General features: G+C 46.0%; 1 protein-coding gene across 1 annotated transcript; it reads right to left on the reverse strand.

Moving 5' to 3' along the window:
- Positions 1-4199: 4199 nt before the first annotated feature.
- On the reverse strand, positions 4200-5303 carry LOC135885411 (zinc finger protein 135-like). Its single transcript, XM_065413094.1, has one exon. The coding sequence runs from the start codon at positions 5301-5303 to the stop codon at positions 4200-4202; it is 1104 nt and encodes a 367-aa protein (XP_065269166.1).
- Positions 5304-15228: the final 9925 nt, after the last annotated feature.

The following is a 15228-nucleotide window of genomic DNA, read 5'->3' on the forward strand; positions in this document are numbered from 1 at the left end:
AGTGTAAGTTCACCTAGTTTGCCACTTCACAGGAAAGTGGACATGCAACAGTCTTTGTAACCTGTCAGCCACACTTGGGATACACTCTGCCTCTCCCCAGCCTTGGTTATACTGCATGTTGTTAGTTGGCTGTATGTGTATATTTTCTCTGCATGCTGCACTGGCTCTGGCCAGATAGCCTGTACAGCATGCTCTGATCAAACTGCCCAACAAAACCACTGATTCCATTCAGTAGCAAAGGTGCTTGTCCAGGTTTATTGTCAACATCATATCTGAGTGTCCCCGTCATTCTTTCACCAGGGGCCTGAAGGACATTCACCAGCTCACTGTTGCAACGTGCTGGCTATCAAAGCTTGATATAAATTTAGAATTGTTGCTACCTACCCATGCGATACAAAAGATTGTCAACAAAGCATGGTCCTAATGCCCTGGCTCAATGGTTACAGATATACTAACACATGTATGTTCATTGCCCTGGATTCAGCTAAGTGACTGGTGAGACTTTCTACTATCCCCCTCAACTAGCAAAGACACCCTCTCTGAGGTCCCTCTTTTATGTACTGATATAAACAAGTTACATATTGCCCCCTCATGTGGTCAGTTACCACCATTGACCTTGTACATGTTGGTTCAAGCAAAACATCTCTATCCATCACACTATCATCTTGACCTTTTCTTTAAGTGGGATCAAGTGTGTCTCCGTACCATCACTTTGTATCAGGGTATTCTGGTACTACACCTCTGGAATGTGTTTATGTGAATACTTAGTGCCTAGGAGTCCTTATGTTTCTGCAATACCAACCCTGTTTCTGCTAGGTCCTGTGAACGTGCAAATAAGCATGTTTTGTATCAGGGCCTGACTTCTGCTCATAACTTGACTCTTGCTAACTTTGCTTTATCTCAGCAGGGCCTGAATTTAACAGAGGCTATAGGCCTTACACCAGGCCCCCTTTACCACACCTCATGTCTCAGGCTGTCTTTCTACTACACTGCATGGTGAGTCCTAACACACCCTTAGTCCCAGATTTCCCCCAGAAATGTATGTCTTGTATGGCCTAGAGCTCTCCTGGCCACTACAGAATATTTGAAGTCAATAAATCTTTAAGAGAATAATATGTCAGTTTATTATTTCATATAGCTATTCAGAAACTTCAGTTTAAACACACTGGCTTATATAACAAGTTATAAAACAAGTTTATTAACTACAAAGAGAGATTTTATGAGAGTACAGGTAATGTGGCTTAAAAGTCATAAATGGTTACAAGAAAATAAAGATAAAATGCTTAAAAACATATACTTAAGAAATTATCTTAGGGCACGTCTTCACTACCCGCCGGATCGGCGGGTAGCAATCGGTCTATCAGGGATCGACTTATCGCGTCTAGTGAAGACGCGATAAAATCGATCCCTGATGGCTCTGCCGTCGACTCCGGAAATCCACCGCGGCAAGAGGCGGTAGCGGAGTCGATGGCGGCGCGGCAGCGGTCGACTTGCCGCCGTCCTCACAGCCAGGTAAGTCGACCTGAAATACGCCACTTCAGCTACGCTATTCACGTAGCTGAAGTTGCGTATCTTAGGTCGACCTCCCGCTGTAGTGTAGACCTAGCCTTAGTTTCAAAGCAAATTTTTCTCAGCACATGCTTCAGTAGTGTTACTGACCAAATTCTTTAGGTCAGGACCCCTCCATCAAAGCTTAGGGGCTGTGTCATTTTGTCTTCTCAGGTGCAGAGAATGCAATGGGCAAGGGGAGAGAAGGGTGTTTGGGGGGGGGGGGGGATCTGCCCCTTAGTTTATAGTCCTGTTCCCACTTTGAGAAGCACTCCCAGCTGGGAGCAAGGCTACAGGCAGTCTGTGTGAACAGGTACACTGTGTGGTTTCTGTGCTAAAATGTAGATTTTTTTTTGCCCCCACCCCATTTCTTGACAAAGAATGGCCACTTAGCAGGTAATGATCTATCACCCTTGTTTACACCTGGCTGAGGCATCAGCTGCCCTTTGCCTCTGAGGAATGGGTTTTGGCCACTCCCCAGATTTATCTGGATAACATACTATTAGTCATAATTTCAGCTTGTGTTTACTACTTCTCATATAACACTGCTGTTGTCAGATGTTGTCTGCATGTGTCTGTTCCCTCTGTGTGTTGCACTGGCTCTGGCCAGACAGCCCATACATCAGGTTCCGATCAAACTGCCCCATCACCACAGACCAGTTTGGTAGCAAAGGCACCCGGACAGCAAATGAAGCATGGTCCTAGTATCCTGTAGATGCTGCAGGACCACTACCACATGTATGCTCGTCACAATGGACCAGCCCAGTCAGTGGTGGGACTTTCCACTTCCCCCTAGGCCAGCCAGAGACACTTCCTCTATTTTATACACCGATACAAACAAGTTTCGTATTGCCCCTCTGATGTAGCCAGTTGAACCTCATCAGACTTCTTTTGGCCCAATCCTCCAATTTGTTTAGGTCACTCTGGACTCTATCCCTACCCTCCAGTGTATCTACCTCTCGTCCTAGCTTAGTGTCATCCGCAAACTTGCTGAGGGTGCAATCCATCCCATCATCCAGATCATTAATGAAGATATTGAACAAAACCAGAGCCAGAACCAACCCCTGGGGCACTCCACTTGATACCGGCTGCCAACTAGACATCGAGCCATTGATCACTACCCATTCAGCCCGATGAGCTAGCCAACTTTCTATCCTCCTTGTAGTCCATTCATCCAAGCCATACGTCTTTAACTTGCTGGCAAGAATACTGTGGGAGACCGTATCAAAAGCTTTGCTGAAGTCAAGATATGTTGCATCCACCACTTCCCCATATCCACAGAGCCAGTTATCTCATCATAGAAGGCAGTCAGGTTGGTCAGGCATGACTTGCCCTTGGTGAATCCATGTTGATTGTTCCTGATCACCTTCCTCTCCTCCAAGTACTCTGGGTAACACCCACAGCTAGCCTTTGCATTTGTAATCCTTTAAGATCCTTTCAAATCCCCCTTCCAGGTTTATGAGATTTTCATCTCAGGCCCTAAATTATCATGTTTTAGGATGAAATCAAAGTGTGATTCCCAAGCTGAGGGCTGAGAACACTGCATCACATGACACACTGAAAGGTGGAGGAGTAGAAATTGGAGAACATAAATTCTACATAAATTCTGTCTCAAAGAGAGAAACACTGCTGGCGTAATTTGGAAGGTGGGATTCCCTCCAACTCACTGCTTCATCTTCAGGTGTCACAGAGGTTGAAAAAACTTTTCTTTTCATGTCCCTAATCCTGCTCCTTCTCTTTGTTATATTTAAAATGAGAAAAATGATACAAAAACATTCAGCAGAACCCAGTGCAATGTGAAAACAACTGGGAATGAGACAATCTGTCCATAGTGGGGGAACCTGGTGACCAACAATTGCTTTGCAGAGGGAGAAAAAGTATAAATGTGATGCTCCAAATTTGTTTACACTAGGGAAAGGGTTACATCAGGTCTTCACGAAGTTTGCTAAATTACCATGGCCACTATACATGGGCTATTTTTTATTGAAAAAAAAAACAGTTGTGTTTACATCAAGATTGTTAATTGAAGCTAGCTAAATCCCAGTGGAATCAAGACCCAAGTATATTTAACCTCCATGTACCTAGTTGAGGTCACTCCTGGTTCCCCCACCTGGAGTTGACTGACATTCTTGTTTCACAGATATCAGAGAGGTAGCCATGTTAGTCTGTATCCACAAAAACAACGAGGAGTCCGGTGGCACCTTAAAGACTAACAGTTTTATTTGGACATAAGCTTTCGTGGGCAAAAAACCCACTTTGTGTTTGATGACATGGGTTTTTTGCCCACAAAAGCATATGCCCAAATAAATCTGTTAGTCTTTAAGGTGCCACCGGACTCCTTGTTATTCTTGTTTGTGGGACACACTTCCATGACATAGAACAAAGCAGATGATCATAATGATTCTGGGATTTTCCCCAAGAGATGTGCTACAGAAGAGAAAAGCAGACAACTCAGCTGGGGGAACTGAAAGATCACAGGGACACAAATGAGGCCTTAAATTTTATTATGTGGGAATTAACAAAAGAAAAACAATCTTTTCTCAGCTCTAGACAGGGTTTGTATGGTCTCTATCTCCTTTGCAGCATCTCTAATGATAAATAAAGGCTGAGTTCTGATATAAGAACCTGCCATATTCATAACATTCATAGGGTCACTCTCCTGTGTGGATCCTCTGATGTGTAATAAGGGCTGAGCTCTGAGCAAAGTTTTTCCCGCACTCACAGCATCGATAGGGTTTCTCCCCTGTGTGGATATTCTGATGTTGAATAAGAGCTGAGCTCCGAGAGAAGCTTTTCCCACACTCACAGCATCGATAGGGTTTCTCCCCTGTGTGGATTCTCTGATGTTGAATAAGAGCTGAGCTCCGATAGAAGCTTTTCCCACACTCACAGCATCGATAGGGTTTCTCCCCTGAGTGGATCCTCTGATGGCTAACAAGGTTTGAAGTACCAGTGAATGTTTTCCCGCACTCAAAGCATTCATAGAGTTTCTCCCCTGTGTGGATCCTCTGATGGCTAATAAGGTGTGAACTACCAGTGAACATTTTCCCACACTCAAAGCATTCACAGAGTTTCTCCTTTGTGTGGATCCTCTGATGGCTAATAAGGTTTGAGCTCTGAGAGAAGGTTTTCCCGCACTCGCAGCATTCATATGGTTTCTCCCCTGTGTGGATTCTCTGATGCTGAATAAAGGATAAACTCTGAGAGAAAGATTTCCCACACTCACAGCATTCATAGGGTTTCTCTCCTGTGTGGATTCTCTGATGTTTAATAAGGCTTGACTGCTCAGTGAAGGATTTCCCACACTCACAGCATCGATAGGGTTTCTCTCCTGTGTGGATTCTCTGATGTTTCATAAGGCTTGAGCTCTGAGTGAAGGTTTTCCCGCACTCACAGCATGCGTAGGGTTTCTCCCCTGTGTGGATTCTCTGATGTTGAATAAGAGCTGAGCTCTGAGCAAAGGTTTTCCCGCACTCACAGCACCGATAGGGTTTCTCCCCAGTGTGGAGTCTCTGATGTTGAATAAGAGCTGAGCTCTGAGTGAAGGATTTCCCACACTCACAGCATCGATAGGGTTTCTCCCCTGTGTGGATTCTCTGATGTTGAATAAGGGCTTGGCTCTGAGCAAAGGTTTTCCCACACTCACAGCATCGATAGGGTTTCTCCCCTGTGTGGATTCTCTGATGGATAATCAGGAGTAGGGGCCTATTAAACTTTTTACCACACTCAGCGCATGTATTATTTCTCTCACCCATGAGGATAATCTGCTGGGCCATGGTTTTCTTGTGGCATTTCTGAGTTCCCTGATAATTAACAGATTGACCAACTTTCTGCATTGGCTGGTTTCTCTGCTGCTTCTCTGGCCTGTACTGACTCTTACAGGCTTTTTCCTGCTCACAACTCCTGGACACACTCCCTTTGCATCTTTGCGGTAACACCCCATGTGATTCCACTTTCTCATCATCTTCCTGCTGAGGATTCTGCTCCACAGTCTCATTCACCATCCCATCATCTGGTGGGACAGAAAAAGAAAAACCTCAGAAACCAGAATGGAAAAGGGGAGAACAAACCAAAAGAAGAAGCTGGAGATGGGGAAAAAAAATCAGGGACTGAATTTCCCCAAACTCTTCCCTAAAGGGGAGAGAGTAGAGGATCAATTCTGCATCCAGCTCCCATCCAAACACTCGGGGAGAAGGAAGTTCAGGGAGGGGGTTACTGCCAGGAGTAAGTAAGGATAGGTAGGAAGCCATGAGCAATATTTGCCCTGTGGATATGATACCCGCTGGGGACAATCCTGAATTGAGAAAGCTCACAAGGTCTTTGTTGGGAATCCCAGCTATTTCCTTCAGGCACTGAGTTGGTTTAATGATCACTCACCTGCACAGCTGCCTCTCAGGAGCTCTCTTTCCACTGAGGTCTGGAGATCTGGGGAAAACGGCACTTCCCCTCGTTCCTGCTGGGAGATGACATCAGGTTTGGAAACTGGAAACCCTGCTCAGGGGAAAGAAGACAAGTGAGATTAGGTAAATTCATGGGACATTTGTCACCCACAAAAACAGTTCTGTTATTTTAACCCAAGCCCATTTTAAAGCAGTAAAATCCTGGGTCCAGCTCCCCACGTTCTCAAAGGTGTAGGGGTTTAACTGTGCCCATATCTCCTGGGAACACACACAGCCAGACACTCATGATCAAAGGGAAAACCCAGAGGAGACTCCAGCCAAAGGGGACTCCCCCTAGAACTGCTTCCTACTGACAGAGAGAGGCCCACAGACACTGAGGGAGAGAGAAAGGCATGAGGCCTGACAGCTGAGGGGAGACACTCAGAGAGATGAGGAAGGGCACAGACAGGCAGTTATCCCTGCCAATCACTATGACCCCCACATCTCTTCCTCTAACTGCTCTCACCCTTCCCCAGCTCCTGCAACCCGAGGAGCAACCACTCCTTGTGTTTCCTCCTCAACTCCCCCATTGCCCAGTGCCCTCCTTGCTACCAGTACTCCCAAATTCTCTACTCCCCAACCTTTTCCACCCATCATCCCACTGTCTCAATTGTTCCTTGATCCTGATTCCCAAGAGTTCCTGCCAGAAATGTGTCCCATTGCTCCCTCCCATTGCTAGCACCTCTATTTCCTGGAGCACCACTACCCAGAACCCAAGCTCCCTTTACTCTATCCAGCACCAACCCTTCCAGATCCTTGAGTTCCATTTCTTCCAGCCCTCCACAGCATCCTACTCCCTACAGCAGCTGTTCCATGGCATCCCCACTCTTAATGCCTCCAGCACTCCTGGCTCACAGGAGCTCTTTGCCCAAAACCTTCCTCTCCTCAGCTCTCTAACACCCTCCCTTCCACTGTCCAGAACCTGCCTGTTGTAGCCAATAATGTTAGTTTAGTATTCATTTATTGTGTGGCATTATGATTAATCAATGTGTTATACTCGGTATACTCACTATATGTTAATCAAAATTGATTTATAGAAATTGGTTTATGGAATTATAAAAGTATAAGATTAAGCAAGACATGAGGATGAGTAATATTTAGAGGAACTGGGTGAGAAATCAGACAAGCTGAAATGCAAGGAAACTGTAGGCTGAAACCTGCAAGCTCTAGCTTAGCTATTTTAGGCCTTAGATACAAGAAATGGTCCAGGGATGACCTGATGACCTAAAATTCTGGTAACATTGTGAAAGCAATTTCAGGAAAGCTTAAAATTAATCATAAAATTGCTGCAACAACAAAATGTGTTCGTAACACGTGCCTCAACTGCAAGACGAAGGTGGTACATCATCCTACACAGTCTATAGAATTCGGAGTCCCTCGTGTCTCCAAGGGACAATGACCAATAAGAAAGAGAGGGACAATCAGAGCACATACATGCACAGAAGTAGGTATAATCAAAGTCACTGTATAAAAAGGGGTGCCCAAGAATAGGCAAGTTCAGCTCCCTTTGGGAGAGTCTAACAGGAACCACTTGTGACGTTATTGACATAAACTGGGACCATATAGATCATTGTTGCAACCAAGGTCCTGTAGTGGCACCCAAATCTTGTATAAAGGGGGTCAAATGGGGTGTCTAAGACAAGGTTATGGTTTACTGGTTATGATTATGCTGTCTATATGTGTGTATCAGTTTTGTAGTTGAAGTTATGAATATTGGCTCTATACTGTCTGTATGGCAAACTTATGCTATGCTTCTGGGTGACATCCCAGACAAGCTGGGATTAGCTCTGCCTAACCTGCTTGATGGCCCATTAAGGACCATCAGCTATACAATGGACCCATTGAGAGAAGGCAAATATGCCTTGAGACTCAGCAAAGTATGCAGGGACTGGCCCATGTGACTCCAGACTCCATTTTGCTGTAATTTTCCACAGTAAGAACAAAGAGGTGTTCTTACACCTGGAAAAGACTATATAATGCTGCAAAAAGAACAGGAGTACTTGTGGCACCTTAAAGACTAACAAATTTATTAGAGCATAAGCTTTCGTGGGCTACAACCCACTTCTTCGGATGCATCCGAAGAAGTGGGTTGTAGCCCACGAAAGCTTATGCTCTAATAAATTTGTTAGTCTTTAAGGTGCCACAAGTACTCCTGTTCTTTTTGCGGATACAGACTAACACGGCTGCTACTCTGAAACCTATATAAGGCTGATGCCTCATCTCCATTTTGTCTTCAGTCCTGCTTCTTACCTCTGGAAGGACTTTGCTACAAGCTGAAACTTTGAACAAAGGACTGAATGACCCATCCCAGCGGGGGATGTATTCCAGATACTTAATTTGAACCTGCAGTTTATTCTATCACTGCTGCAAGCCTGAACCAAGATCTTTGCCATTACTGTATGTAATTGATTCCATTTAACCAATTCTAACTCTCATCTCTATCTTTTTTCTTTTATCAATAAATCTTTAGATTTTAGATTCTAAAGGATTGGCAACAGCGTGATTTGTGGGTAAGATCTGATTTGTATATTGACCTGGGTCTGGGGCTTGGTCCTTTGGGATCAGGAGAACTTTTTTTCTTTTATTGGGGTATTGGTTTTCATAACCATTTGTCCCCATAACGAGTGACACTGGTGGTGATACTGGGAAACTGGAGTGTCTAAGGAGATTCCTTGTGAGACTTGCGGTTAGCCAGTGGGGTGAGACCGAAGTCCTCTTATTCGCTAAGGTCTGAGCGAGTCAGTAAGCTGCGCCAGCGCACTTTTAAATGCCCAAATGCACATTCCACCACCATTCGGCACTTGCTCAGCCTGTAGTTGAACAGGTCCTGACTCCTGTCCAGGCTGCCTGTGTACGGCTTCATGAGCCATGGCATTAAGGGGTAGGCTGGGTCCCCAAGGATCACGATAGGCATTTCAACATCCCCAATGGTTATTTTCTGGTCCGGGAAGAAAGTCCCTTCCTCCAGCTTTCGAAACAGAACAGAGTGCCTGAAGACGCGAGCATCATGTACCCTTCCCGGCCAGCCCACGTTGATGTTGGTGAAACGTCCCTTGTGATCCACCAGGGCTTGCAGCAGCATTGAGAAGTACCCCTTGCGGTTTATGTACTCGGTGGCTTGGTGTTCCGGTGCCAAGATAGGGATATGGGTTCCGTCTATCGCCCCACCACAGTTTGGGAATCCCATTGCAGCAAAGCCATCCACTATGGCCTGCACGTTTCCCAGAGTCACTACCCTTGATATCACCAGGTCTCTCATTGCCCTGGCAACTTGGATCACAGCAGCCCCCACAGTAGATTTGCCCACTCCAAATTGATTCCTGACTGACCGGTAGCTGTCTGGAGTTGCAAGCTTCCACAGGGCTATCGCCACTCGCTTCTCAACTGTGAGGGCTGCTCTCATCCTGGTATTCTGGCGCTTCAGGGCAGGGGAAAGCAAGTCACAAAGTTCCATGAAAGTGCCCTTACGCATGCGAAAGTTTCACAGCCACTGGGAATCGTCCCACACCTGCAGCACGATGTGGTCCCACCAGTCTGTGCTTCTTTCCCGGGCCCAGAATCGGCGTTCCACGGCATCAACCTGCCCCACCATGATTTCCACATTGCTGGGGCCTGTGCCTTGTGAGAGGTCTAGGTCCATGTCCATTTCCTCATCACTCTCGTCGCCGCGCTGCAATCGCCTCCTCCTCGCCTGGTCCTGGTTTTGCTTTGGCATGTCCTGGCTCTGCATATACTCCAGGACAATGCGCGTGGTGTTCATAGTGCTCATAATTGCCGCGGTGATCTGAGCGGGCTCCATGATCCCAGTGCTAGCTATGGCGTCTGGTCTGAAAAAAGGCGCGAAACTAGTATCTGACGGACCAGGGGAAGGAGGGAGGGAGGGAGGGAGGGGCGAGTGACGACATGGCGTACAGGTACAGGGAATTAAAATCAAGAAAGGTGGCTTTGCATCAGGGAGAAACACAAACAACTGTCACACAGAATGCCCCCCCCCCCCAGAGATTTAACTCAAAAGCCTGGGTTTAGCAGGCTGTTGATTTGACGGAGGGAGGGGGGAAGGAAATGAATACAGAACAAATCTATTTTTTACATCTTAAGACGACGGTGCAGCATGACTGATAGCCCTCGGCATTTTCTGGGTGCTTGGCAGCAAATACTGGGCGCTTGGCAGTTAGCCTTCAGGCCTATTGCACGATCTGCTGCTCAGGGAAGACTCAGCTAACGTGCGATGAGCCAACAGGGCGCGTGGCAGAAAATGGCATACTACAACTGATAACCATCATCATCAAGACAGTTCCATAGGACTGAGCATGTCTGCCCAGGTGCCCATGATTGACAGCCACTGCTGTACGACGAGGACGGTTACCAGTCGTAATAAATCATCTACTGCCAAAAGGCAAGGGGGCTGGTGCAATGCAGCCCCACGGCTGCCAGCCCCACGGCTGCCGGCACCCAGATCGCCAATGAAGGCTACCAGTCATGCTGCACCGTCTACCGCCAAAAGGCAGTTAGCTGCTGCTGCTGTGTAGCAATGCAGTCCCACGTCTGCCGGCACCCAGATGACATATGGTGACGGTGAGCTGAGCTGAGCGGGCTCCATGCTTGCCGTGGTATGTTGTCTGCACAGGTAACCCAGGTAAAAAGGCGCGAATCTATTGTCTGCCGTTGCTCTGACGGAGGGGGAGGGGCCTGACGACATGTACCCAGAACCCCCCGCGACAGTTTTGCATCATTCGGGCATTGGAATCTCAACCCAGAATTCCAATGGGCGGCGGAGACTGCGGGAACTGTGGGATAGCTACCCATAGTGCAATGCTCCGGAAGTCGACGCTAGCCTCGGTACTGTGGACGCGGTCCGCCAACTAGAGCACTTAGAGCATTTTATGTGGGGACACACACAATCGGCTGTATACAACCGATTTCTATAAAACCAGCTTCTATTAATTCAATCTAATTTCGTAGTGTAGACATACCCAATGGTGTGGGGAGGAGGGGTTTAGAATTATTAGGAACTGGGGAAACTTTTGGGAAAGGGGGAGTCTATACAGGAAGGATGGGCTCCAGCTAAACCAAAATGGAACAAGATTGCTGGCACTTAACATTAAAAAGGTTGTAGAGCAGTTTTTAAACTAAGGGCGGGGGGAAAGCCAACAGGTGCAGAGGAGCACGTGGTTCGGACATCCCTTAGGGGAGGATCTATTCATAGAGAATCTCTATGTCCTAGTGAGGACGAGAGGATGGAAAATGATAAAATACAGGCAGGGTCTGATCAGAAACAGCCCAATAAAAAAGAGTCTCATTCAATTACATCGTGGAATGGCAAACAGCTAAAAGGAGACAAGTTTTTAAAGTGCTTATATACCAATGCTAGAAGTCTAAATAATAAAATGGGTGAACTAGAGTGCCTCATATTAAATGAGGATATTGATATAATAGGCACCACAGAAACTTGGTGGAATGAGGATAATCAATGGGATACAGTAATACCAGGGTACAAAATATATCGGAAGGACAGAACAGGTTGTGCTGGTGGGGGAGTGGCATTATATGTGAAAAAAAACATAGAATCAAATGAAGAAAAAATCATAACTTAATCGAACTGTACCATAGAATCTCTATTGCTAGAAATTCCATGCTCTAATAATAAGAATATAGCAGTAGGGATTTATGAGCGACCCCCTGACCAGGATGGTGATAGCGACTGTGAAATGCTCAGGGAGATTAGAGAGGCTATTAAAATAAAAATCTCAATAATAATGGGGGGTTTCAATTACCCCCATATTGAGTGGGTACATGTCACCTCGGGATGGGATGCAGAGATAAAGTTTCTTGACACCTTAAATGACTGCTTCTTGGAGCAGCTGGTCCTGGAACCCACAAGAGGAGAGGCAATTCTTGATATAGTCCTAAATGGAGCACAGGATCTGGTCCAAGAGGTGAATATAGCTGCACCGCTTGGTAATAGTGACCATAATATAATTAAATTTAATATCCCTGTGGCAGGAAAAACAACACAGCGGCCCAACACTGTAGCATTTCATTTCAGAAAGGAGAACTACACAAAAATGAGGAGGTTAGTTAAACAGAAATTAAAGGGTATAGTGACAAAAGTGAAATCTCTGCAAGCTGCATGGGAACTTTTTAAAGACACCATAATAGAGTCTCAACTTAAATGTGTACCCCAAATTAAAAAACGTAGTAAGAGAACCAAAAAAGAGCCACGTGGCTAAACAACAAAGTAAAAGAAGCAATGAGAGGCAAAAAGGCATCCTTTAAAAAGTGGAAGTTAAATCCTACTGAGGAAAATAGAAAGGAGCATAAAAACTGGCAAATGAAGTGTAAAAATATAATTAGGAAGGCCAAAAAAGAATTTGAGGAACAGTTGGCCAAAGACTCAAAAAGTAATAGCGAATTTTTTTTTTTTAATACATCAGAAGCAGAAAGCCTGCTAAACAACTAGTGGGGCCACTGGACGATCGAGGTGCTAAAGAAGCACACAAGGACAATACGGCCATTGTGGAGAAACTAAATGAATTCTTTGCCTTGGTCTTCACGGCTGAGGATAGGAGGGAGATTCCCAAACCTGAGCCATTCTTTTTAGGTGATAGATCTGAGGAACTGTCCCAGATTGAGGTATCATTAGCGGAAGTTTTGGAACAAATAGATAAATAAAACAGTAATAAGTCACCAGGACCAGATGGTATTCACCCAAGAGTTCTGAAGGAACTCAAATGTGAAATTGCAGAACTATTAACTGTAGTCTGTAACCTATCATTTAAATCAGCTTCTGTACCAGATGACTGGAGGATAGCTAATGTGATGCCAATTTTTTAAAAGGGCTCCAGAGGTGATTTGGGCAATCACAGACCTGTAAGCCTGACTTCAGTACTGGGCAAACTGGTTGAAACTATAATAAAGAACAATATTGTCAGACATATAGATGAACTTAATTTGTTGAGGAAGAGTCAACATGGTTTTAGTAAAGGGAAATCATGCCTCACCAATCTGCTAGAATTCTTTGAGGGGGTCAAGAAGCATGTGGACAAAGGTGATCCAGTGGATATAGTGTACTTAGATTTTCAGAAAGCCTTTGACAAGGTCCCTCACCAAAGGCTCTTAAGCAAGGTAAGCTGCCACGGGATAAGAAGGAAGTTGCTCTCATGGACTGGCAATTAGTAAAAAGATAGGAAACAAAGGCTACGTATAAATGGTCAGTTTTCAGAATGGAGAGAGTTAAATGGTGGTGTCTAATACTATCCATAAAACACGGGTGGTTGTCTACATCACCGGTGATCAAACCCTGACACTGCTTACAATGCCTCCCGTTACACCGGTGCCCCTTGTCCACATAAGACTGACACTTATCACATAAAGTTTTACACAGGCATTCAACTTGTTTTTTCGATGCACAGTCAACCTGTCTGTCTAAACAGTCTTTGGAGCGACAATACAGTCTACAGCTAGGACACCTCAGCTGCACGCCCACACTGTCTGAGCACGTCGCACTCGAGCAGAGGCGGCAACAATATCTGCAAGAGTGGTCATGACTGTACACTGCATGGCAAAACTCACAATAATTTTTTTGCACCAAACAACTTTTTCACATCCAGCACCCCATAGAAATGCTCATCATACAACAAGATGAAAAAAGTCTTGGGGTACACTGGGCCCACCGTTTAAAAAAAACCCACCCGCATAAAGCACCACCTGTATGTTGACTTGTAAATGCTGTTCAGACGCCGCTACATTGCTGAGCATAATCTTTTTTTGATCTGACCACCCCAGTTTCTCATGCAACTTTCCAGTCTAACAATTCCGCTGCTAGACTATAGATATTCAGGCCCACCTGTAAAGGCCTATATACTTTAGGAATTTAGGTGTATTCTTATTACTTAGCTAGTTATAGAGGCATAAAACAAAGAATCAAAATCACAGTCTGCCTGTGTATGGGCACTAGGGTTAGGGTTAGGGTTAGGGTTAGGATAGTCACTAGGATAGTCTGAGGCCTTGTTCTTAGGCCTGGTCTACACTACGAGTTTAGGTCGACTTTAGCTGCGTTAAGTCGACTTAAGCCTGGACACGTTTACACGACGAAGCCCTTTCTTTCGACTTAAAGGGCCCTTTAAACCGGTTTCTTTACACCACCTCGACGAGGGGATTAGCGATAAAATCGGCCTTATGGGGGTCGGAATTGGGTAGTGAGGACGGAATTCGACATTAGTGGCCTCCGGGAGCTATCCCACAGTGCTTCATTGTGACCGCTCTGGACAGCACTCTCATCTCAGATGCACTGGCCAGGTAGACAGGAAAAGCCCCGCGAACGTTTGAATTTCATTTCCTGTTTGCTCAGCGTGGAGAGCACAGGTGACCATGCAGAGCTCATCAGCACAGGTAACCGTGATGGAGTCCCAGTCCCAGTCTCAGGATCGCAAAAGAGCTCCAGCCTGGACCGAACGGGAGGTACGGGATCTGATCGCCATCTGGGGAGATGAAGCAGTGCTGGCCGAACTCCGAAACAGTAAAAGAAATGGCAAAACATTAGAAAAGATCTCCAAGGCCATGAAGGACAGAGGCCATAACAGGGACGCACAGCAGTGCCGCGTGAAAATTAAGGAGCTAAGGCAAGCCTACCACAAAGCCAGAGACGCAAACGGAAGGTCCGGGGCTGAGCCGCAAACATGCCGCTACTACGAGGAGCTGCATGCCATTCTAGGGGGTGCAGCCACCAGTAGCCCAAGCGTGTGCTATCAGTCCCTCTCTGGAGACAGGGAATCGGGTTCGGCGGACGAGGAAGATGAGGATGGAGAGAACATCATAGATAGCTCACAGCAGCAAGGAAGCGGAGAAACCAGTTTCCCCAACAGCCAGGATATGTTTGTCACCCTGGACCTGGAACCAGTAACCCCCGAACTCACCCAAGACCCTGTGGGCACACAGGGGACCTCTGGTGAGTGTACCTTTGTAAATATTACACATGGTTTAAAAACAAGCGTGTTTAATGATTAATGATTAATTTGCCCTGGCAATCGCGGCCAGTACAGCTACTGGAAAAGTCTGTTAACGTGTATGGGGATGGAGCGGAAATCCTCCAGGGACATCTCCAGAAAGCTCTCCTTCATGTACTCCCAAAGCCTTTGCAAAAGGTTTCTGGGGAGGGCTGCCTTATCCCGTCCGCCATGGTAGGACACTTTACCACGCCAGGCCAGTAGCACGTAGTCTGGAATCATTGCATAACAAAGCA

This window comes from Emys orbicularis, chromosome 11 (genome assembly GCF_028017835.1).
Source record: "Emys orbicularis isolate rEmyOrb1 chromosome 11, rEmyOrb1.hap1, whole genome shotgun sequence".
NCBI lineage: Eukaryota > Metazoa > Chordata > Testudines > Emydidae > Emys > Emys orbicularis.